Source organism: Neopsephotus bourkii, unplaced genomic scaffold (genome assembly GCF_033783945.1).
Source record: "Neopsephotus bourkii isolate Nb327-2 ecotype Australia unplaced genomic scaffold, CSIRO-AGI_Nbou_v1 NB_1615, whole genome shotgun sequence".
Lineage (NCBI taxonomy): Eukaryota > Metazoa > Chordata > Aves > Psittaciformes > Psittacidae > Neopsephotus > Neopsephotus bourkii.
In genome coordinates this window covers 3,513,310-3,539,921 of record NW_026902090.1, presented here as the reverse complement: position 1 = coordinate 3,539,921, position 26,612 = coordinate 3,513,310, and the positions used below count along the sequence as shown (strand labels likewise).

At 41.1% G+C, this 26,612-nt stretch overlaps 1 protein-coding gene across 1 annotated transcript in view; it reads right to left on the bottom strand.

The window, feature by feature from the left end:
- The window catches only part of SORCS3 (sortilin related VPS10 domain containing receptor 3), a 302,919-nt gene that overhangs the window by 134,755 nt on the left and 141,552 nt on the right, over positions 1 to 26,612 (bottom strand). Inside the window, exon 4 of the mRNA XM_061372631.1 lies at positions 7,868 to 8,026. Within this exon, the coding sequence (XP_061228615.1) occupies positions 7,868 to 8,026 (159 nt within the window). The remainder of the gene's footprint in view (positions 1 to 7,867; positions 8,027 to 26,612) is intronic.

Sequence of the window (26,612 nt, the reverse complement as noted above, 5' to 3'; positions counted from 1 at the left end):
AAAACCAACAAACAAAACTAACATCCCACCCTTAGCTGTCTAACTGTCCTATGTCTAACTGTTTAACAACCATCCAATGGCAGACTTGGAGCATGTGCCCACACTCCAGGGGAGAATTCTGCCTGACGGCAGAGGGGCATTAGCTTTGTGGCTCTGCCTTTGACTGTGTTCATTAAAAAAAACACTTTTCCAAGTAGTCCCAGTGTTATCTGTGATTCTTTTTGGTAAATTCAGCAGTGTCTAGTCAAGACAGTCAGGACTCTGACATGCACCACATTCAATTTTCAGATCATAACTTGCCACATCTCCAACACTGAAGGAATCTCCCCAGTCAGACATGATACTGTCTGCCAGGTGGAACTTGGTAATACAGCACACTGTTATCCTGCACATTTTATTTACTGTCTCATTCAAAGAGTTTTAAGACACCCACTTTCTCTTGCTCACTTCCTGCTGAAGATTAAGCCCTATGGAGGGAGAAGCCACTGACTGCCAAACTTGTTTAACCAATGTTCTCAAATTTGTAATGGTGTAGCTGGGGAACTTAAATGGGTGTGTTACCGAATTACTCAGTCTCTCACCTACTCCCAGCAGGTTCCCAACCGCAGTTTGGCCTGTAATTAATAGGTAAAACTACATCTCTTCATATTTTAGTTTTTCTCTTTAGAATAGTGATTTTAAATACTTTAAATATTTCCTTCCCTATTTCCCTAATATTTTCTCTTTTTTTTTTTACTTATCCTTCAACCAGATATTCACATGAGAGAGTTGTGCTTGTTTCTCTGAAGGAAGTTTCAATGTCATTCTGAGAGAACTTCCACAGAGCTGCAAACTCCTCTCCATTCCCACCTCCAGACTGATTGCCATTCCCCAGAGGAATGGGGCGTAAAAAGTTGAGCTTATTGAGAATAAGTTGGTTTCTTGGATAAATTATATAAGTGATCATGCACTTGAAATATTAGTATCAGAAATGCAAGACCAATTCAAGATCTTAATCCACTATGAATGGCAGCAGTGAAAACTGTACCTCATGTGTATGCTGGTAGACCCCAAGCTTTCATAGCACTCTGTAAAGCATCTCCCAATACTCTCCAAAAGAGAATATCACACCTATTTAATACTCTCCCCTTCCCATCACACATTGACACATGGGTCATTTAAAATGACTTCCTATATATTTTCTGCGAAAACTTGTGAAAAATGGAGGATGAAGACCCAGTTTCCTTTGTATTAGTTCATATATCCAAGTGCCTATATGGATAATACTACTGACACCCAGGCCCAACTTGCAGCAAAACTGGCTATAACATTTACATACTGTCCACCTTCTGTCAAAGGCCACATAGGGCCATTAACAGAACCAACATGTGCACACATCAGATTGCACTATTTTACCAATAGAGTAGATACACACAAAGCTACCAGGAAAAGATCCAAGATTTTCAACTCACAGGATGTAATTAATCTCCTAGGGTCTGATAATTGCACAATGTGACATGACTGCTCAGCAAGGGAGTACTACAACCACCCCATACCCTGCAAAAAATCGTCCTATCTATGCTTTGTATGTTGTGAGAAGCCATTAGGGTATGAATTTGCTTTAAGTTCGTTCCCACACAAACAGATTTCTTGGCTCAGCCACGCTGCATTTATTTGGTAGTACAAAAGAGCTAGCAAAGCACAAGAGGGTCATAATTGGCTACAAAAATTAAGAACAGTAACGTCATGTTGTATCGACTCATATTGAGGAAGTATCCCTCAGTAACTCTTTGGAGACTCTAAAGAGAAAACAAATGGTGCTGGCTCCAGTTTGTGCTCGAATGAAGTAACCAATAGCCACACAGGAAAAAAATCTTTCAGAAAGCCTGCTGACCTGCATCCCCCTCATTCAACTTCCTCTGTTGCTCCTGAAGAAATAGCCTCAAGAAGGAAAAACAGGGACAAAACTCGTGTGGGAGTGTAAAAGAAAGATTAATAAAAAGACCAAACTGGTGCTGTATTCGAATACTTCAGTTGATGGGACTGTAGTGATAAGGGGTAATGGGTTAAAACTTAAAACAGGGGAAGTTTAGACTGGATATAAAGTTCTTTACTGTGAGGGTCGTGAGGCACTGGAATGAGTTGCCCAGAGAAGCTGTGAATGCTCCATCCCTGGCGGTGTTCAAGGCCAGGGTGGACAGAGCCTTGCATTACATTTAGTGGGAGGTGTCTGGCAGGGGGGTTGGAACTTGATGACCTTAAGGTCCTTTCCAACCGTAACTATTCTATGATTCTGTGGAAAAGATAATTTGTCAGAAAGACTTTGGATTTCTCAGCTATGAAGTTACAGAATCATAGAATCACAGAATAGTTAGGGTAGGAAAGGACCTTAAGATCATCTAGTTCCAACTGCCCTGCCATGGGCAGGGACAGAAGTTCTGTTGGGAAGAGATGGGCTCCTTCTCTTAAAGAAAAACATTATTTTTGGACATAAGACTGCTGCAAGTCTTAAACTTTAAACCAGAATTACAGGAGACTGTGGTAGCAGAAGTCCACAGGTAGGTACGAAAACAGGTCCATGCAAGGGATAAACTAATGGAGTGGGATTATTGAACAAAGCTATAGGAAAAACAGTGAGAACAACAATAAGTTTATTTGTAGAGCATCACACAATGCCTGAACATCAAGGCTAAGAGTAAGAGAGAGCCAGCAGGAGAAGCTGGAAACATAAACAAAAATTACACGATAGTGGTGTAACAATGACTGGCTGAGAAAATTCACAATTAGACTATTACTGCTTAGGAAAGAGATGACAAGCCTTTCACATCACAGATACATACAGCCAGTCGGAGGTCTCATAGTATTCTTCAAAGCAAGCTAAAAGATTGCAAGTCACTATTAGCTGGGTAAAAAAATAACTGGGATACCATATTCTGAAACCAGCTATAACTTGGCCATTGACAAACTGCAGGGGACAAGTAAAGACTGTGGTTCCACAAGGGTTTCATAGTTCTACATTATTCTATTTTTTCACTCCTGTCTTAGAATAGTGAATACACCTTCTAAAACACCAGTTTCAAAGGGACATAAATCCTGTGACAGAATTCAAAATGGTTTGGGTTTTTTTTAGTGGGTTGGTTGTTTTATTAATTAACTGGATAAGTAGCTTAATACTGTTGTCAAATGTGTAGAAGTTAGCTAAAATCTGGAGATTCTTGAGATAAAACAATAATTAAAAAAGAGGCTTGAATCATAGTCATGGAACTGTAGTTCAGAAGACCTCAGAGGAAAACTTTCTAGCAAGATCCAAACACTATTCTGATTTCACACAAAATCTTTAATATTGTTTTCTGGTTTTATACACAAAACAATTTGAATTTTGATCTACGCAGTGCCCAAATCAAACACTGGTAAGGCACTAGCTGCTGATATATCATTTTACTGTATGGAACAACATACTCGGCAAAATGGATATTCAGATTCATCATTCTTATTATTTCCAAGTTGACCACAACTTCCTTACAATACCACGTTATTATTCTTAACTGAAAGAAAATTAATAAAATAGATACTAACCTGGAAGCTATTTTGCAATCTAAGAAATGAAATTAAATTTGAAAACTTTTTTATACATTCACAGTTATGATAGGATGAGGTATATCTGCCCCTAGCAGTTCCTACTCCTGGGGGTCAAACCCTATGCACTGAATTTGTTTTCAGAGTTATTTACATTTTAAAATCAGCCTCTGAAGTAGTCAGTACAGACTTTAAAGGTCTAATACACTTTTAAATCTTAGAGAGGTGGAAGCTTGTGGTCTCCCACTGTAGAAGTGGCTGTACCACTGAATATACAGCAAACATACAACATGACTTTCATAAGCACCTTCCTTGTCACAGTATCTGTGGATTAACATTAACTACAGGTTACAGACTAATGATGAGCTTTCTATTTTGTTGTCCTTTCATGCATTAAATCCAAAGTGGTTTGGAGCAGTTGTATCTCAAAAACCTGGATACATGAAGTGAGAAAGCAAACACTGCTTGATCCAACACCACCTCTTTTGTGCCATGTGACTTCCCAGGAAAATAGGCACAAAACCCAAGTGGAGTACCAGCAGGACTAGGATGCAGTTGGAGAATTAGCCCCTGACAACAGCATGGCACCTCTTTGGATACCCTTTTCACAACTGCAGAGCACTACTGCAGCCTCTCCATCCACTTATTTTAAGAGCACTTGATTTCCATCTTCTGAGCAGCAGCAGAGAGAGAGCAAATGATCAAGTCACAATCCCATAATCACAGCTAGGAGATAGGGCATGGCATAGCAATGTGGGAAGGCATAAGATCCAGATCTGGCTTCTAGAGGAAAAGAGAGGAGAACAACCACAACAATCTTACGAAGATGGATAAGACCTGATGAAGCTAGTTAAGGATTTAGGATTTTTAGCATAAAAGGTATTTCCTTCTTGTCATTGGCCTAATTCCTATCTAACAGAAGGTCATGGCTGACTGCTGATTCCCATGCAGCTGTAGCAGTACTCCTGTTTCCAGACAAAGAGGAATGCATTACACTGGTCTCTTAGAAGACTTCATACGGGGACTTCACATAGCACCTCTGTCACAGCCCATAGCATTGCCTTTTCATTCTAACAGCACTGCCCATTATCTCAGTGTCAGCTGTAACTGCAGTGAAGCTGCATGATCCTGAGCCAGAGTGACAATTCTCTTACAGCTCTAAGCCAAGATGTCATTGAGCACAATCTATATACCTGGGTTCTGCCAAGGAAACACTTCAACAGGGAAAAGCACTGCCTCCATGGCTCTCAAGGACCAACTTGCAACCAGCACTTGAGACTATCTTTCTGAACACTGAAGAAAAGCAGCATAAGTGGCCCTGAATGCAAAGGCAGACATAAACCCAAAGCCTGAACTTTGCATTTCTCCACTTCTATTTGGCCAACAACCTGCAGGGCACCTCATCTTTGCTATTACACTTTTGACAAATTTTCAGTTCCTGGGATAAAAGAATCCTCAAAGTGTTTCTAACTCAGTTTATTTTTTGTTGTCTCTTTTCTAACCAAAAGAGAACAGTTGAGGTGGGCACACAGATGCATTAGTTTGAAGAAGCGGAAGCAAAAATGCTCCTGAGCCATTACTGTTGTCCTGGACCAGGGGAGCATTATTACAACCTCACAGTCAAGTGGGAGCACATATTTTGTATTTTGATTTTTCCTTTCCGTGGCTAACATGTCATAAAAAGACTACAAATCACTGGAAACACAAGTACAGTGTTTCAGCCCAGAAGCAGGTGCCCTGAAATCACTACAGTTCAATCTCTTTACAAATGCATACTCCGCATGTCGTTTTTGGATTCTCATATCCATGAGCACCTCATCAGATGTCTGTTTCTTTCAGGGCTGTCTTTTTACAAATACCAGTACCATTTAAAATCTTTACCTCAAGTTTGAAAATAGCATCAAACCATTCCATGACATCAAATGAATAAATTGGTCTTTCTAGCCTACTTCAAGGCTGATACACTGTATATTTGAGCGCACAAAACTGTTTAACATTTGACTAACTCCTTCATACAGTAAGGATTTGATACTATGAAAGGAGTGCATTTTCAATAGGTTTGTGCTTGCAAATGTCACTCAAGCATCATCAGTAGCTTAGCAGCAAACTACCTGATGCCTGCCATAGCATTCTGGTAACAAATAGATGGAAAGGTTGCATTGGGAATTACCACAGTAGGAGATTATTTGATTATACTCTCAGTAACTACTTGGGTAAAGACTTTCACTAGCCTTTCAAAGGAAATTCTATCAAATACAAGAGGCACGATATTCTAGGTGTATTGTCCTTATAGCTGGGATGTGAGATTGACTAGTTTAGAAAACTTCAATTCCCACCCACAAAACACACACATTTGAGAGATTAATGCATGCATTGGGTTTGCAGGGCAAGGTTAGGGTAGCAGCTAGGGCAACAGGGGTGGCTTCTGTGAGAAGCTACTAGAAGCTTCCCTGATGTCCAACAGAGACAATGCCAGCTCCAAGACAGACCCACCACTGGACAAGGCTGAGCACATCAGCAGCAGCAGTAGTGCCTCTGGGATAACATTTAAGAAGGTGGGGGGGGGGCAAGTGAAACAAAACCGTGCAAATGAAGATGGAGAAAAGAGTGAGAATATGTGACAGCAACAGCTCTGCAGATCCCAACATCAGTAAAAAAGATGGGGAAGGAGGCCCTCCAGTGCCAGAACAGAGATTCCCTTACAGCCCATGGTGCAGCCCATCGTGAGTCAAGCTGTGCCCCTGCAGCCCATGGAGGTCCACAGTGGAGCAGATACCCACGTGCAACCAATGGAGGACCCCATGCTGGAGCAGGAGATGCCCAAAGCAGGGTGTGACCCCTTAGGAAGCCTGCACTGGAGCAGACTTCCGGCAGGACCTGTGGTCCCGCAGAGAGAGAAGCCCATGTTGGAGCAGGTTTGCTGGCAGGAGCTGTGACCCCACAGAAGACCCATGTTGGAGCAGGTTTGCTGACAGGAGCTGTGACCCCACAGAAGACCCACACTGGATCAGTCTGTTCCTGAAGGGTTGCATCCCATGGAAGGGTCCCAAGCTGGAGCAGTTCATGAAGAACTGCAGCCTGTGGGAAGGACTCGTGTTGAAGAAATTCATGGAGAACCCTATGCTGGAGCAGGGCAAGAGTGTGAGGAGTCCTCTCCCTGAGAAGGAAGTAGTGGCAGAAGCAGTATGTGATGAACTGATCACAGTCCATATTCCCCATCTCCCTACCTCACTCAGGGAGAGGAGGTTAGAGAATTAAGGAGTGAAGTTGAACCTGGGTAAGAAGGGAGGTGTGGGTGGAAGATGATTTTAAGATTTGTTTTCTATTTCTCATTACCCGACTGTGATTTGGTGGGTAATAAATTAAGTTGATTTCCCCAAATTGAGTCTGGTTTGCCACGACAAAAAACCTCAGCCATTTTGCTGAGTGATCTCCCTGTCCTTATCTTGACCCACCAGCCTTTCATGGTATTTCTTTTCCCCTGTTCATTTGAGGAGAGGGAGTGAGAGAACAGCTTTGGTGGGCACCTGCTGTCCAGACAGAATCAACACACCACAATGCAAAAAACTTAAAGAGTGGCTATTCAGCATGTTTTTACTTTCCTGAGTCTATGGATGACAGAAATGAGAGGAAAAATAAAAGCTTGGCAAGTTTTAAGCTTTCTAAAATTTGTGACTTGATCATCTGGCCTGTGTCTCAGCTTTGGGCTGCAGTGGGGACTGTTGCTCTGGAACTGAAGCACATATTCTACAACTGCATGTTACCAGTCACACTGCACCTGCATTGCTCAGCATCTTTCAAGACAGATGAGCACTATGAAAGAAGACAAAGTAGCAGGCTTAAGAATTGCCTCACTAACAGAAGGCACTGAAAAGTGACTTAAAAAGTGGCAGTTTGTCATCTGCTGCTGCTCACTGATTTCCAGATAACTGAGTTCAGTTTGCAAACAGAAAGAGCACTACCTTACACACAACAGCCAGCTGCTATGGACCAACTCAGCCTGAGTGCTCAGTCCTTAAAGACAGCTCAGCAACCACCAAGGCCTACAGATCAATAGATATTTAGCTCCGTATGTCATGTCAAATCTTATCCATACTGTGACCGCTACTTAAGTTTCCATACCCCATCATGATCACTGTGATCCAAGCTTGCTGTGGATTCACTGAGTGGGTTTTGAGCACATTTAAACTTGCAAGGTGACAGCAGTAAAGCACACCATAATTTCTTCACCATCTCTGGAAGTGCGCAGTTGTAGACACTATCCCCTTCAGCACATCTCTAGAATCACTGAAATATGAAATCAATTGCTCACCTTTTGATCCAGACTGTATGCTAAGATCCACTCCTCCTGCTTGGGATGGAAAAGCAAGCTCTGGATATAGAAGTTCAGGCGGTACTTCTGGTAGGTAGCCCCTTCATCAGAACTGATGAGGATGCTGCTCTCAATCTCTGGATCACTAAGAAGCATGATCTAAATGGAAAAACGGAGGGAAAAGAGTGTTAATTGAAACGTAAAACTGAATGGCATTTAAAAGTGAGGTTACACAGCACTGATTCCTATTAGATGTATTCAGAACATTGTTCAGCAGTGTAAACAGCCCATAGGATTTCCCAAATGGCAGAGGGTTTTTTTAGTGTTTCACTTCCATTTTATTTGGTGGATTTATTTATAGATTCATTCAGTGATTTGGTTTTTTTTCTTCATTTTTCATCCAGATAAAACAAGTCCAGCAAGAATAAAGAATGCTATATTGATAACAAGGCTGACTTTGGTTGGATATAGAAACTTCAGACATCCACACCAGGCTTTCCTGGTCCCTTTCCAGTCTATCACCTCTCTTCCCAAACACAGGATACTGTCTCCAAAAGTACACAAGGCACTCCTGAGATTTAAGGCTCATTATTTGGCAGCATACAGACTACAAATGAGAGCATCCCCTCCCTGGAAACATAGAATGCCTACCTGGATCAGCTGCTGGCATCTGAAAATAGTCTGTGTGCACATGCATAAACATTAATACACAGTCTCATATATCATGTTCCCAATTTATACAGTAGGAGATACTCATTCACTCAGTGAACATATAATTTTCCCCAAACACAGGAAAGTGTATGACCTCAATTTGTTCAGGCAGGAAAACACTTCTGAGCCTCCAATTTTAATTAGAAAATTATTACCAATATTTTAAAATGCGTTGACTCCACATTATCAGATGGCTTGCTCTACATAAATGTTATCAAGAAAAATGTTGTGGAAACATTAACACCATGTTATTAACATCTGGAGAAAATGACATCACATTAAAGTAAATGCCAGCAACATAAAATAAAGGCAAACAGTGGGAAATAAATTAGATCTGTGCTAAACACAGCAGGTTATTGATACAGTAGCTGAAACAAATATAGAAACTGCTTTTCAGCAGGAAAACAGATCCAGGGACTGTCTTTTTAGCTAGCTGCAGAATTATCATCTAGCTGATATCCACTGTAGTTTTCTTGTGTTCACATGTCCATGATAATTTTTCTTATTCTACTTCACAGAGCTCTAACTTCAAGACTACGATAGGGAAACACATTAATTTTGACATCAAAAATCAGTTACAAGGACTGGTAAGACCCTCAGTATGTTAGACCTCAATCAAGAAAAAGATTTCAGCGCTTGTTTAATCTTAAGCACCTCATTAACTCCATGAGGTCACCAAAGGGAAGTGAACAGAAGATAAATGGTTTCTGATTCTTTCCATTAAGAAATGAAAAGGGCCTTTAAAACTAGAACTGAATGTTGTCCCAGGGTGAAGCCACCTGTATAGATCCACAGCTTGAGCTCAGACCTCCTTCAACGTTCCTCACATACACAGCCTACCAGCCTCATAAAGCAGCAACCACTTGTTGCCTCAGAAAGCCACACCATTACTCCTGAAAAAGTGCTCTGGTGCACAGCATGGGAATTGAGAAATAGCCCCACAGGCTACTGCCCCCCTGGGAATTAGTCTTGAGAATAGCTCCCGATGGCCTCCACCAACAAGGAAGCTTTGGTAAGTTTCTTCTTTCTAATCAGATCAAGACATGTTTCGTTTTGCTTCAGAAAAGAAAGGTTTCCCCAGTATTTCAAGATATTTTTTTCTGTCACTGGAAACTTAGACATCAAAAAGACATTTTGTCCCTCAAGTATACCCCCATTCATCTGAAGCATATTGCCTGTGCCATAAAACTGTAACAGCTTAGTAAAAATTTCTTGATTCTGCAGAATGGAAAAAAAGGATGTAAGACTACCAATATAACAAGATATTCCAGAGAGATCTTACATTTAAAAGGAAAGATACTTCAGGAATAAAAAGTTTTCCACCTGATGTCACAGAGGGTTACAGAGCTAATAATGCTGTACATTAAAAGGTCATTGTTAGTGTTCTGCCTTCAGATAAGGAGCACAAGACAGCTAACAGTTGCAGAGACCTGATGTGGTACACACACAAAACATCCTCTTTGCCCTTTCACACATGATCTGCAGCACTTCAGCAGACAGCTCAAGAAATGGGTCAGATAAGATGGAACAGGTGATGTTTCCATCAGATGTTTCACAGTCCAGGCAATTTGTTCCTCTGGAAGTGTAACAGTGGTTGCAAGATCAAATAATAAAACCATCAAGCTAGGAAAATTACAAGCTAGAGGGAAAGCTGGAAGAGTCTAACAACTCTTACACCTTGCTGTGCCATCACATTAGTAGCCCACCCCCCTTCACAAGTTCTGATATCCACTTTCCATTCTTCAAATGAAGAAATAAACACAACCAACATCCCTACTGTCATCCATCGTTGTAAACAAGGCTGATCCTACAAAGTAGGAAGGAAGAAAACAGGAGGCTCAACCAGAATGCAAAAACAAAGAGCCACCAACAGTCATGCAGCTAGGACCAATCCAGTTTTGTTACATGGCAAGAATGGGAGACCCTGGGCTTTTTATCATCATTATTGCGTGCCTCTTTCCTGGTGGAAGCTATTGAGGGAGGGGAAAACTTTTGGCAGGGGAAGTAGCAGGACATTTGTCAAAGGCCTGAAACCACCACTTCTCATTATGGGGCCAGGGCGAAGGATCCACCCCAGGAGTGATTTAGATTAATCGCTTTTCATTAAGAGCCAATAAACAAACTCCAGTCAGAATAAGCATCCCTGCCAGCACCCTATGTTGCCATTTATAATTGCCATAAGGAACAGCAAAGGAGCATCAGAGAGTTGTCAAATGTAATTTATAGTTTTTTTTAAGATCTAATAATTTTCTATAATATTAAATTAAATGGCAGCCTTTATTAAAAAGGAAATTACATTTTACCTTGCTCCATTCTCATATACACACACACATATATATATATAAAATATGATTTTCAGTTGCTGCCTTCTCAAGTTTAAGTGGAGGGGGGAAGGGAAGGCAGGATGGATTACTGCTAAGGTAAGTCCTTGAAAATGTATTTGAGATGAGGCGTTTATGCTACATAGCTGTTCCTCTCAAGTCTATAGCCCAATTTCCAAAATTCAGTAGACAATGAATGGCAAGCACCAGACAAAACAAACCAGGCTGAAAAATCAGACCAAACTTCAAGTAACTCCTTAGGAGATGAACGCAGAGGAAGAGAGCTGTCTGGTAGGTGGTGTGTGCTCGTTTAAAGCAGGAGCTCTGGGGGAAATGATGATATGTACAGAGCTGTTCCGAATGAACTCCAGTTCAGCAGAACACCAGACATCAGTGAAGGAATTACATAGTAGGGAGATGATTCAGAGGGAACACTTTTCACATCCATAAACTACAATGTACGGCCTGAGATGTTCAGCAGGAAGGAAAGTGACACCATATCACAGCAAAAATCCACTAAGATGGTTTGTCTTCTGATGGGGCTAATATAATAAAAATTAAGGTAAGATTTGTAACTAAGAATCTGAGTTCCTGTACCCTGATTAGGATTCCAGGGATGTCACTGGGTAAATGCAAAGTTTCCTCAGTATTGGTTTCACCTGGGCTACGTGCAGGTGCATGAGTCAAGATGGTGACACACTCTTCCAGATGACCCCTACCCCAGGCTAGCCAAGCACAAAGACAACTGTGATCTGGAATATTGAACCACACTAGTAATGAACTAGCACACTTCTCATGGTCACAACACTGCAACATGCCTAGACTCTACTGGCTTGAATCTACAGGTAGCCAGAGTTTGTATCAGCCTGAATCTGTCAGGCAGTTATGCCAAACACTTCCCCTAAAGCTTGGCACTCATTTCTTCTCTCAGTACCCTTCACAGCTCTGCCCTCACATGAACAGGCCTGCTTGGCATATCACCACTACCCTCCCTCTTCTGCACAAAAGGCACAAGAACAACATTCACCTTCCCATCATATTACTTGTATCCTTAGCATCAGATTCAAAAGGCTTTATCACTGCTCTTGCTCCCTTGTTCTATGTATTCCAGCACAACAAAGATCTGTTTCATACATAGCTGAATCTTTTAATAAACTGCTTCTGGAAAAAAAACTGAAATCATGTGCCACATAAAAGACATTTCTATTAATATTGGTTTTCACCGAATCCTTTTATTTTTTCTCAACCAGTCAACATAAATTTTCACTGTAAATTACCAAAGTGCATCTCTCCAATTCAGCATGAAGAAGTTTTATAGGTACAATATCTGTAGCAGGAGTACTACTGAGCTACATTAGCAGGAAGCATCCAGTAAATGAATAAAGAAGACAGGTTCAAAATAAATGTCTTTTGTTCCCAGAAACAAGTAGATAGCATTAAGCCATTGTGTACTGCCTTCTGATTTTCCTCTTCACTTTAATGCGCTTTTCATAAGAACTCCCTTTCAGAGGTCCCAGTCACATTCTTATTCGCCTATAGAAAGTACTATTCTGAAAAGGAATAAACAAAGCAGTTGAAAAAAAACAATCCTCCCACAAACCGCCCAAGCCTCCACAATTACCCAAAGAAACCCATCTCCTTAGCAAAGTAATAGGAATTTGCTCTGTAGCACTGGATTGTCCTCTTCTGCAATTGAAAAGGTAGTTCTGCCATAATCACTGCTCCAAAACCAGAACTTGGGGTTTCATGTTTACAGCTTCATAGTGATTTCCACACCGAATGGGCTCAGCTTATATGTGAAACGGCTTTACCATTACTGTTTTTCATCCTCTCCCACTAGACCCTTAACTCAGACGCACTTTAGGTCCTTCCTAAAACAACTTTAGGTCCTTCCTAAAGCCAGGCTGAATCTACATCAGCAATGAGAAAAAAAAACAAAACAAAAAACAAACAAAAAACTGATTTAAAAAAAGAAAAAAATGCTTTTTTTTTTGTTTGTTTTGGTTTGTTTTTGTTGGGTAAAACATGTAAAGGATTGTATGGTCCCACAAGACCTCTCAAGCTAAGCCTACTTTCCAAGTTTTGGCTTGAGTTTAAAAAGCAAAAAACCTTCAACAATTTATGCTCAAATGTCAATGTAAGCAGAGGACTTTTGCTTTGTTTGGACTTATGATATCCTTTCCTCCTTTTGAAACTGTAAAACCAAAATCAAATGACATTTAAAGGCTTAAAGACACAAAAATCATTTCCTTCCTTCAAAGCATCAGTTTACCATAAATATGTTCAATATGAATAGTTTGGAAATCTATTCTTGGAAAAATAATTTCTTATTGCTGAAGCATTTTAAATTAAATGTTTGACCCTCTGAAATTTTTCAAATTTTTGGCAAATACTTGGTTACTCATTCCCTTCCCACTCTTCCTCTCTTCTATATCATTACTGCAATTTACTTACACTGCAGGCTAAAGAATGCCCTTGGAGGTAGATGCCCTTGGGGTATATACAAAACCTTAACCTCTTAGAACACAGCTACACAGTATACCCAAAGCCCTTCTATGCCAATCCCATGGAGGACAGATGGAATTCACTGCAATGAAAACCTCATACGTTTTTTCTTTTCTCACCACGTGTTAGTTCAATTAAAAAAATTCAGTTAAATGAAGTCAGCCCAAGCCCCTCTGAGACACAAATGTATTGATATCACAAGTAACTATTTACCAGAAAAAGTAACACCCCTATAAATTATCGTGAAAGTGAAAATATGTGCATGACTTGCACTAGTTTCGAAAGCACACCTTAACTTTACAGAAACATCTGCAGATGTTCAGACACTGCCCAGTAGTTACCCTCACTCCTGCAATAATCAAGGGAAAAGGAAGCCGACCTCTACTTTCTAGTCACCAAGCATATCAGTCAGACAGAAAAGAGTGGGAGATGGCAGTCACAAAAATCTGCTCTAGTGAGAAAGCCTATTTATCTACATACAAGTAAAGCAATCCACCCCATTACTTAGTTATCAGCAGCTGTGATGAGAGGGACATCTGCTCTCTGGAAAGCCAAACAACACAGCTGTGAAGAGGGCAACAGCTTCCACATAATTACTAACTGTGTCCCAAAAGGCAGTCATCACAACCCCTTGTGTTACAGAGCAGCCCAGATTTGGGGCTCCTAACTTCATATGGCTCAAAAACTTCCTTAATGTTAAGGATAACTTGTGGGCATCAGTCAAGCAGTAAAGGTGCACTGAGCTTTCACGAGAGATAAATTGTCTGGACCTAGCCCTTTTCAACTTCTTGTAACTTCACTGCTATTGCCCCAAATTTCACATTAATAACAGATTTAATTAATGAATATAGCACCAGATCACCATCTCTCAGAACCATAATGCTGTAATCTTAAAGGATGAAGTGCACTGCACTTACTTTATAAGGGTTTATGAAGCATGTGTTATAAAAGTACTTCAGCCATAAGGCTTTTATACCTTGGCACTCACTTCAATACAATCCCATAAAATCCAAGCAATTTTTAAGTGTTAAAGGTGACTTTCACTACTGTATTTATTATTGGATAATGAAAAATGAGTCAGACAGTCATAGAAACTGAGCAATGAAATAGTTTCCCTGAGACTTTTGCATTGGGCCTGTATTATATGTACTGTGACCAAAGAGCCAAATAGCTCTCTTAAGACCTTTCAGGCACTTAATGCTAACCTCCCTCCAGAACTTCCTTCCCATCGGGATTTCTCTGTAATTACAAACCAACCTCTACTCTGCAGAATCACACTGCTTGTCACTGAACTTTCCAGATGTCAACAGCTGCCTCTATAAGCCTCCAAACTCCTGTGAAGGATCTCCTCCATAGACTTCTCCAGCTGTGCTGGAGACTGCAGCTCTCTACTCCAGTAAGTTGGCTTGAGAAGACAGCATAGATCTCCGACACTAATGTTGAGGGGTCCCCATCTGTGGGTTCCCCATCTTTCCGGCACTGAGAAAGAATAAGAGCACATCATGCTGTTCAAGTTACGTATGAGTTTTACATCTCTGCATTATTTTTTGGCTTTTGCAGAGGGTACATGAAAGAAGAGGACTATTACAAGGTAGAAAGTAGTAAGGTATAAATTGATTTTCTTTTTTTTTTTTTTATCTAAACTAGCAGGGTCTTTTGGTGCTACTGCAACACAAAAGGGGACATCACTGGGGTGCTTGTTCATTTTAATGAATATCAAATCCTCTTTTGAAATACAGTATGTAATTATTCTGCTGTTCGCTAGTTATATATACTTAGGACATCTTCAAAACTGAGATCAAGTTTCATAATGTTTTGTATGTTGCACCATGACAACAGTCTTTGTAGTCATCAAGACACTTTTGTCAATCAGAAATGATGTAAGCATAAATCTGCTATCCAAACAGCACACCTTCCCCACCAGGATCAAGCACCCCAGGTTCACTATTAACTTGAAAAACCCCTCAGCAGAATCCTGATACTGTCAGAAATAAAACGTAAGAGTTTTATCTACAATCAACCTCAATATGTGCCTTATCTCAACAGAACTTGGAACCAGTCATTCAAGGGAGCATAAATCTAGCCTATGAGAATGAATAATCTACTTGCATGAGATACTAGTATTACACTCAGACACTAAACATACAATTGGTATATATAGTCTCAGCATGTGCTACATACAGCTGGCTCAGTCAGGAAAGAGGATATATTTAAGACTACAGCATCTCAGTAATTCTTTCATTTGCATCTTGTAAAGATTAAAAAGCATGAAGATGACAGAAATGCTTGGAGGAGACTGAGATAGAGCAGTTCTCCTGTCTGAAAGATCCACAGGAGATATATTTTACATGACTAATTCTGAGAAGAGACATTAGTGGAAGTACATCAGAGGAGGACCAGCACTACTTGCCTTCTCTAAGGAGGTGCACATCAGCCCACCATGCCTGTTTACAGGGAATAACCCTTGTTACTATTTCTGACCTCTGTTGTTTCTCATATCCAATATATCCAAACTACAATTACAGCTAATAGCTCAGATTTGTACAAAATTAAACCAGGCTCCTGGCACTGCAGCCATACCAACCATAAATTGCCATACCAAAACAAAACACTTCACAGAATTCCAAGTTCACACACCCTATCCCCCTGTGGAGAAAGCACTTCATTTAATTACCACCTCCAGCAGCTGCACAAGAGCACAGATGTACCTTGCAGGATGCGCTGAGGATCAGGAGAAAATCAAGGCTAAATTGGATACATAGCAAGAGCCCCTCAAGGAAAACCACTCTGCCATCCTCCTTGGCAGGTGGGAAATGAAAATGTATCATTGCTGTAAGGCTTCGGCAAAATCAGAGCTGGGAAAACAACTCAGATACTCTAAGGCTTCCATCCTAACCTGCCCACAATGCCAAATCCCAGGACAGATCCAATTTGCATGCACAGGAGTGGAATAAGCCATCATATTAGACCCAACAAAGCAGAACATCTCATCTTTGTTTTACTGCTAAGCAGGTCAGAACAACATGTCTCCCTGCTTTCTCTTGTCTTTTTGGCACTGGACACATGTACTTTTCACTTTTAATTACAAGGCACAGCAAGCATTTGCTTGTTAAATTTCAGGTGCCAGTGGGGATGGAAGCCATCCAAAAAGCATGTGTTTGACCTGGCAAAGAGTGATTGGCAACAGCCACATGCTTGGTTGTAGAACCTTTTCATTGTCACAGCAAGGCAGAGTTTACCCGAGGTTATTCCATCCCATTTTACTCTCGTTACAGCTACACATTCTCCAGCTCCCCACAGATCATCAGAGCAAAGTCCTCTGCCATAGTAATCCCACCTTCCTGAGGTCACTTAAGTGCTGCATGTTGTTCAGCTATTTTGCCAAAGGCTTTTCCATATCACAGCATGTTCATGCACAGTTCCCTTCTACGAACTGACAAATTAATTATAAGCACCACAACTTATGGCTGGGTTTGTGTATATCCAGTTTGACCAGCACTTCCATGACTGGGCCTGGACCAGGAGTAGAAGGAGCCTTGGCTGATGACCTTCGGCATCCACCAATGCTTCCACAGGAAAAAAAAGACAGTAGATCAGGAGAAGAGAAATGTAAAGTTTCTGATCTACATTATGTTTTCCTCTGGAGTACGGTACTTCTGCATGGCATAGTTCTTCATGATACCTTTTTACTCCTATTGCTTCTACATAGGAAATCGCTAACTGCTGAATCATCTGACACACTGGTTTGTGGTCACCAGCTTTTTCTAGTGACACAAAACAGCTCTGATCCCAGACTGTGTGCACAGGAAGAGAAAAGCTGCATTCGCTGTTATAATTATATGTTATTTGAGTAAATGCATGGTTGTGCTATTCTCCATAGAACTACAAAGTAATTTTCACCATTATGGCAACTTACCGTGTAAGCAGAAATAGTTACAGAAAATAATGTTATCAGTAAGGATAGGTTGTGTGCACCACAGCTGCTGGAACTGAGAACACCATTTATACAAAAACATTCCTCTGATTATAGGTCTCACTTGAAAGAACACTTTACATGTGGGAATAAGTTTACTCACAGTAGTTGCTGCATTACAGAAAACAAAGAGTTGTCCATGGACAGTTACTCATGTAGGTAAACTTCTGCAGCCTTTATACCGCAGTCTATTTCATTTGAGGACAGTAGAGTGTTTCATGCCTCTTTAGTAAAATAAAAATTGTATTATGTATCTCTCTTGAGGCCATTAAGCCTCAATACAATTCTAAATGCATCATTGCTTCTCCTCTGCTTACACACTTTATTTTTCTGCTTTTTAGTCAGATTGCAGAGAGAAAATAGACAACAGTCAGCTTTATCAATGTTCACATCCAGATGCTAATGATCTATCTCAATTTACTTTCCTGACATATATTACTCATGTTCCTCACTGTCCCTCATGCGCTTCTCTTCCTAACATCCCTCCAGAGGTGGAAGCTGAAGAGGCAGGAGAAGGTTATCCATTTTCTGGATGGAAGGTTGAGGCCCTCAGAAATTAAAGGTTAAAGTTACAAACTGTGACATTACAGTGCTCTGCACAGTAGCACACAGCTCTCAGCTATCCGTTGTGGTTGCAAGCTTCACATCTTAACTCAGGTAATGGAAAGGAAGGTCCAGGATGTAAGATCAGGATTCACAAGTACCAGATCACTGGCTTTGACATTTTCCATTGCATTTGCAAAATTAGCTCCTAATGATACAGTCCTGGCAGGTTTATGGTAGAAGTCTTGCCTGCAATTGCACACCAAGAAGCTGAGTGACTGTCCCAGGGACCACAGCCACTATGTCCTCTTCCAACAGGGACACTACACACTGCAGTGTCCTGAAGAACTACTGCAAGACGAAAATGTATTGGAAGAGGGGACAAAGATTTTACCTGCAGCAAAACCCTGACACTTTAGTTTAAGAATCAATTGGCAAAAGCCAAAAAATTGCCAAGCTGACTCCATCTTTCTACCCATTTCCACGTCCTGAGCCTTTGTTCATTGCTTCCATTACACTACTGCTCACAGTTCTGAGCACAGCTGCTTCGTTTTGTTGCCTTCTTGCAGTCATTTCTAAGGATCATGTTCTCCTGCTGTGGAATGGCTGCAAGGGAGGCAAAAGGTGTCAGATAAGCTTTTTTTGCCAGACAAAAAGACAACGTGACTTGTTTCAAGGGAATTAAAATACTGTGGAGGCCATTGTAAAAGGCAGCACCAATCTCTCCTCAGACAAAGACGTAAGGACTGGGCTAAGCATTGATTCCCCAGACTTACAAGAAAACTACAGCCTGAGTTTCAAACCCCTATCATCACTTTCAGAGTCCAGCAACATCTGTCTATACACAGTGAAAAAAAAGGATTTTGGGACAGATAGGGTCAAGGGCCTTAAGCACTCTGAGATGTGCTGAAATGTTTCAGCTCAGCTAAGCTCCATGCCAAAAAACAGCTGCTCCTAACACAGCCACACAAGGGCTTCCAGAATTCACAGTGCTGCTTGGGATAAAGCATTTTACACAGAACTGATCTCATCAGAGCTGAAACTGGAGTTACTGCATTTGCTCTATAAGATGCAAATGCGCATATATGGCAGAAGAGACAGAGGCCAGCACATACCCTGCTGACTTTGCTGATCTTTTCTACCAAAACTGAGAATTCACTCAATGAATGATGTTGATTTTTTCTATTCTTCCCTTTGGAAAAGAATGAAATAAAAAGACATTTTGCCACAGACTAGTGGGCTTGGGGCTGGCAGGAGGTAGGGGAGGACTGTCCTAAAAGAATAACTGTCCTGGTGAACCAGCTCTTATCAGTAAAGATCAAGGTCTTTAAAAGGACCCACCTACCCCTTTTGCAACTGCTCTCTATCCATGCTATTATTTTTCCTCCTTTTTAATAACAAGACATGCTGACTCGTTATTATTGATTGATTATCCTGCTATCTGCGAAGCACCATTCCTCTTCTCGTTAATTCAAAACTACCTCATTTTTCTTACTCCATAAATTAATGTATTATTGGAGCTGCAGCAGTAAAAGATACGGCCATGTTTCATAGAAAGGTAGGGAAGGTGGAGAAAGGAAGAGAAGTCTCATAAACCTGCCCTGCATCAGCATCTGCTGCTGTGTCTGCCCTGCTGACAGGATGGGTGCTAAGTACAGGCAGCCCATTAGAAGGTGTTGCATCCTGAGAGCCGCTCTTTGTAACTAAGGCAGGGCACTCAAACTTTACGCAGGTTCACTCTGCCCAATTCATTAAAAGCAATGGCCATGCTAAGTGACAAAATTGCAGCTTTATTTTAGTGGATATTATAACTCTGATCCGTCTTTTAACACTACGTGGCTAAATTAGAGCAAACTGCTTCTTTATTAAATACCAACAGCCAGCTCTGGGAAGTCTACATCTAAATGCGGATGCGACCTTTCTAGTTTTACCCCACTGCTTTTCTTACGACCTCATTATGTCCCTAAGGTGCCATAGAGCCCTGACTCTAGCAATACAAAGTGAAGCAGGCAGAGAGAGCAACAGGAGAGACTGACTGACATTTAGAAAGCCAGAAAAGGCACCCTTGTCATAGATGTGCACCAGTATCCTGCCAAGCCAATTCTTACCTGTTAACTGGCCTTTATTCCCCAAACATTATTTGCAAGTCCTACAAACAAAGCTTACGTACTAGCTTGGGTTCCTCCTACCTTTCCATCTTCCGATAGGAATCTCCAGCCATTCCCATAAACAATGACGTGCAGCGATATTGTCCTCAACCAATTTTAGGGATTTTTTTGGATGATGGGTCTGAGAGTTGTACGTTTAAAGTGGTAGGTACCTACATTTGCTATCCACAAACAATGGCAGACGAACACAGCTCACCCTCTCAATTCTTGCACACAAAGCAACCTCAGGAAAGTGTGCATAGTAAGCCTGTCAAGCCCAAAGGGTTTGAATTCTGGTTTGCCTCTTCCTAAAATGTGTGCCTGATTTCATTCAAGTGGGCATTTTTTTCCCAAAGCCCCAGGCAGTATCTAAGCAGGCATTTCAGGACCACAGTTCCAGTCCCTGGTGGACAGATGACACAGCAAGTGTCTCCCTGGGGTCTTTTTTATTTATTTTACTTACACATCTTATGTCCAGTGCTTCCTTTTATCAACCAGGCTTGCAATGTCTGTGAAGGCTAAAATGACACTTCTGTAACAAAACATTCAAAAAGCCATTTAGACAGCCCTCATTTTATTCCCTACCTTTATTAATTAAATCCTGCATTAGGTTTCTATTCGCTTTAAACACTTACCTCAGCACTAATCAAACATGAATTAAACGTGTTCAGAAATCGACAAAAAATGCAAGTAAAAGCTCTTGGAATGGGTAAGTACAAAGACTTATGAAATGCAGATGCATAAGGGCACGCACAGGCAACTCTAATTTGAAGTTTCATAATAGATGAATGGGGGTTTTCTTCTGAACACTGAAATGATGGCTTCCAATGTAGCATCTTTAAGACACATATATAAGCAGAAATAGATACCCATCTCTCTTACAACTCTTTCCCCTCCACTACCATTAAGTAATGCCATATGTGAGCATTTTGTTAATGATCTCAATTGTGTTAATTTTTAGAAACAGTTGATGAGCAGTGGGTGAGGTTCAGTGGAGTTTGGGGTTTTTTGTTTGGCTGGGGTTTTTTAATGCATCTGCTTTCTCAGAGAATTAACTGAAAAAGCCCCAAGAACCTCCAGTTTTCATGTTCCTGCATACCAAAGGACAGATTTACCTGGAGTACAGCAGTCAGATTGTCCCTGTTTAAATAAAAACTTCCACTGGGGCTATCTCATAAGCTTGGGTCCCAATTCTGTGCTCTATGCTGACAAGTGGTCACATTCCACAGAACCACAGACCACGGAAGCTATACAAACTCCATTTATCTCTATGATTTATGTCAAGTCAGTAGTTAAATTAAAACCTGCAAACAAACACTTACTAGTTTGTTCTTTAAGTACAAGAGCCCACTGGTCGTGCCAGGTCCCAGTGGGACATCTAACATGCCAGGCCCCACAGTCCCAGGCTGCAGCAGAGGAGAACACTCTTACAGAAGCTCCCTGAGTACAAAGATCCACAAGTAGGCACAATCCTCAAATATAATAATAATTTAATAATAATAGTAAGAATAATCATTAAAGATTATCATTTCTCTTCATTGATTTTGAATCAGGTTTAAAACACTAATATACTGAGTCATACAGCACTGGGAAGCTATCTTTCTTATGTAGGAAAGATCAGAGAAACCTACTCTGAAAACGTGACTTTTCTGAATTCAAAAGAGACAGAAAATCCCTCACAAGGAGAGATTCCTAAAGTCGTATTCTCCATTTCTTTCATGAAGTTTCAGGTCACGGTCCTGCAAACATTTACAGAAGTTCTCTCTTTTTTCAGGTGACAAATTCAAGCTGAATTAATTTGTGAAGTAGAGAAAATCCCATGCACAACAGCCCACAAGACTGCAGCTTCTAGATAAAACCCATCATGTCACATATCCTCTGACTGCCATTGATGTTATGGGTGACCTTGAGGAAATCATCCTTTTTTCATCAGTAAGTGAAGAAAAACATTACTTCTTCATTCACACTTTATTCCTCTATTTAATTTGAGAGTTCTGGAGACTGACAGCAATTGTCGCTAAGGTGTATTTACACGACATAATACATTGCATGTTAACCAGATTGCACTCACATTTGTACAAAACACTGTTATAAGCAGAGCAGACAAGTTTCCCCTGCTCAGGTAACACAGATGCTGTGTTTCAAACCTACAGCCTTTTACAGCAGCAGGCAGGTTCTGCGCACATAGGCTCTCGCTTGGGTGGGGTTTGGAGTGAGACTCAACAGGTCCGGAGAAAAGGTGCACAAAGAGATGACTTCAACTGCATCTGTAGCTCAAGTAATTTAGGCCCTGTTAATGGCAGCTGCAAAACCAAGTGCTGTTTAGTATTTCATGGAGCTGAAAGGAAAGATTAGGGATAAAAGACAGTAGAAACAACTGGTTCTATCACTTCTGCCCTGTGACTCTAACTCACCCCTGTCGCCTTTGTGTTACAAATACGGTCTTTGAGATTACATCAGCAAATGCCAGTTTGCAGCACATGCTGCTTATCACGGTGTCAGCATAATAAGGAAAAAGGGCCCAAAGAAACATTCCATCTGCCAAATGGCTTTAGAATACACCAGAGCTTAGTTCCTCACCAAAAGCTTGGGATGCAATCTTAGGGAAAAGCAGCAGATAACTAATGGGAGCTGTGGCAAAGAATGGCAGCTTAGTTCAGGCTGGGTTAGCAAGCATCAGGTGCATGCTGCAACCTCTGCCTCATAAGCCTACCATACATTTGATGAGCAAGGAGAAAGCAAAATGCTGGGGATCTCTTTGGGATCAAATGAACTAAGAAATGAAGGCAAAACAAATTCAGTTTGGACCATGCCTCTGCCCTGTGGCTCCAGACACTGCTGAGGAATTCCCTTTGGCCCCTACATGAGACCAGGATGCGGTTTGCTCTCACTCTCCAAGTAAGCATGAAGGAATACAGAGGATGTCAAAATGACTTGGGCTCATTTAGGATCTCCAACTTCTGTAAGAGGAGGTGTCATTCCCAATGTGTTAGCTAGTTTGCAGTCAGGTAGATGCATTCCCCTGCCATTCTGATATTTCAGCCACAATTAACTTCTTCCTTCATTAACCTGAACTGAAATGCAGCATTACTCTGTGCCAGCTCATAAACAGTCACTGCACTTCATATCCAAGAAGCTGCACAGAAACAAACAAACCTAATTAGATTTAGCTTTCAGAGCTTCTGACTCTCCAAATGCCCCTCAATGTTTCTGATTGTGATGGGCCACGTTCAGAGGCATGAATAGGTCTGAGAGGTAAAGCCTTTGGCTTTTACAGCTTTAGTGATTTGGACAGCCCCTCCATTTTGACTGTATGACAACTAGGAAAACAGTCTGCAAAACCATTTTCTCAAAGCTATTTAACTGAGCACTGTAAGTTTATTTCTTCTTTATGCTGTCTGCAACTACTCTTCGAATCACTTAGCTACAAAGTCTGTCTATGAATAAAATCTCTATGCTTCAGATCTGGTATCAGGGAAAAATTGGGAGAATCCTCATTTCAGTCATTGCACTGGAGTGGTATTTCTGTGCAGAGAGCTACCATAAAAGACTACAGATCTTTTAATTCTTGAAGTTATCACCTACAACGATGGTAACAGTGCAAAAGAAAAGCTAAAGACGACTGCATCAAATTGAATTGCAAAGCAAATTCATGAGGGAAGGTATTTCCAAGACATCAGAACTGTCACCCCAGATCTTAAATGCAATCAGGACCTCCCATTTATCCACATCTCATCTGAGCAATCCTATATATAGGCAAGTGCTTTTTGTTTTGATTTTGCCAGAGTTGTCATTCTGTTCCTTTTTCCTCTCTTGTCTTTTAAATGCTTTTTAACTCCATCCTCTCAACCTCTACAGGAATCCCAAGAGTACAGATAAAAGTTTTGCAGTGCACACTGGGTTTTGAACTTCACAACACCTTCACCAAGAATATGCACTCTTCACAGAACATTTCATGGTCAAAGTAATACATGAAATCTATGGTTCAGGAATTCCTTGAGATTCAAAATGGCACCTCAGTGTCTGAAAGGAGCAGTTCTTCAGATACATGGGACTTCTCATCTTCTTTCTGCACCCTTTGGATTGATTTTGCATCTCTCTGTAAGGCATCAATTCTAAAATGAATGCTGTCATTGACAGCCAAGAAGAAAATAAATGTTTTGGGGATAGGGGATGTTACACAGCAGACCAACCCATGCTAGAAAATAGGAACTCACAGCACTTCAGCTCCAAACACTGCCTTTTTGAAGTGCAGGCAGGCAAAGAATTGCATTTTGTAGCATTTATCCAATTTTCTAATAGAAAATTTTCAACAAGCTAAGAGAAAAAGAAATATTGAGATAGAAAATGGTAGTTTAAAAAGTCAAGAGAAATGTTCTTATTAAAATAGAAGAGACTGCTTTCCTTAGTGCTTTGGAAGAAATAAACAGTTCTAATTCCCAGACTGCTGTGAAAATCTGACTCTAGTGAAATGAAACTAACGCCCAAAATACAGCATTAAATTAAAGTTCAGCAGGGAACTGAGATCTCTGCCCAGCAGAGAGTAAGCAGCCTTTTGTCATATCCCTAAAGACAGAGAAGAGGCTATAAGGGAGAAAAGACATTTTGCAATCCTCAGCTTTTCAGAGCACTCAACCATCTGCCCCTAAGTCCCTTTCACCTGTAAGGAAGGGGTGCTACTAAACAAATATGAAAGTTTCTCCTTTCTGAAGTTCAGCACAGAATTATCAGGCTTGTTGCAACCTATGTATGAACAGGGTAAAGCAGGTGTTTCTCATGTAGTCTCTCAGGGAAACAACTGTGTGGGCAGATGCACTGAAGGGGAAGATGTGCCCTGGAATACACTCTGCCAACTAAAGCATCTTCATGATGGTAAGAAGTGTCAAAATTGCAGGCACTTGGCTTTTCTCTAGGGCTCCAAAGAGTAACTCTTAAGAAAGCCACAGCCCCCAGGACACTGCTAGGTCTAATGATCACCTGGAATTTCATAGTATTAATGATAAATCAATGAAGATTTTCCTGATCTAAATATAAGTCCCTAGAGTGCAAGCGAAAGAAGAAACAGCCCAAGCATCTTCAGGACAACGGATACAAGTCTGTCAGTTTCAGCTTCCAGCACCAGAGGCTGTAGGCACAGTCGTAAAATGTTGTGAAACCCTGAGCATCTTAGGAGAGATCCTCCTCTCTTGGGAGAAGTTGTACAACTGCTCAGCAGGAGGAGGAAGTAGTCCTGGTGCATGGCAGCAAGCATTTTGGCTCTGATGCAGGCAGAGGCTACAGATTCACAATAGGCTGGAGCCTGCTTGACTGTTTCCTTATGCCAGCACTCCAGGGTGGACTCATTTCAAGTGATGGGTGCTCTCAGATCACCAGGATGGTCCTGATCATTAGCAGTGAGAGGCAAGAGGAATCATAACCGGGAAAAAGTATTCTCAGCATCTTTCTTTGGTATTTGCATGTTGTTCTACTGATTTATTTATGAATACAAATCTCAAATTATACAACAATGGAGCATGTTTTCCAAATACTTTCTTGTGTTTTCTAGGAAATGGACACCACTATCTCAGATCCAAACTCAGTGTCTGGGTCAGTAGCCTCTGCCCAGCACCATATGGGGAGACAGCCAAAGTCCCCTCAGCTCAGCCACGGCCACGCAGCCTTGGTTAACTCCTTACATGCAGAGGGTTGATATCTCCCAGCAGTAATGCGTAAAAACAAGGAACACCCGGAGATTAAATCTGGCTTCTAAGTGCTGAACACCACCACATCAAGAGGTGCCCAAGAAGAACAGAGGCCATCCATGATTTATCACCATGATAACAACAGAGATTGTGTTTTTTCCCCTCTTCTCCTCTCAGCCACCTCTCCTTCTTCAGACACAATGACATGACCTCTCCACAGTGATTTTATCCACTGATAAATACTAGTAATCAATGTGTTTCACTAAGGAACAAAGGGCAGGACTGAGGAAGCAGCTGCTTCCAGGGTGCTCCAGCGTTTCTTAGTCAGCTGTGTCAGGAAAGACATTTCAGTACTCAACAAGACACCAAATATAAATAAGGTAATATTCAACACCATGCTGAGGCTTTCCAGCTAGGGATGGGAGACACAGAGAGGAACAGCTTAGAAGGAATCCTAAAGAGAACATAAAACTAATAAAATTGATGAGATACATAATCCAAATTAAACAAGCTTAAAAGAGGGAGGCTAAGCATGGGCTTGGTTTTTGCTGTCAGTGTTGTATAGTAAATACAGAGCCCTGCTCTTGTTGGGAAAAGAATAAAACCCAACAAGAATTAAATACTTACAGGCCTAAAGAGCCAATAGGACTTCCATACATTGCATGTGTCCCAGAATTTCACCATATCATTCTTACACTAAACTCATTTTTTCTTTCAGAAAGGAATCCAGTTTGTAAGAAAAGAGTGTTGGGGTGCCGTAAGTCAGGAGGGTAAGGTGTGCAAGAGGTGTGGCTTTCATGGGACAAAGAGAGAAGGAGAATGATGGAGGCAGACAGACCATGGGTTGTAGCCATGCGCATCCAG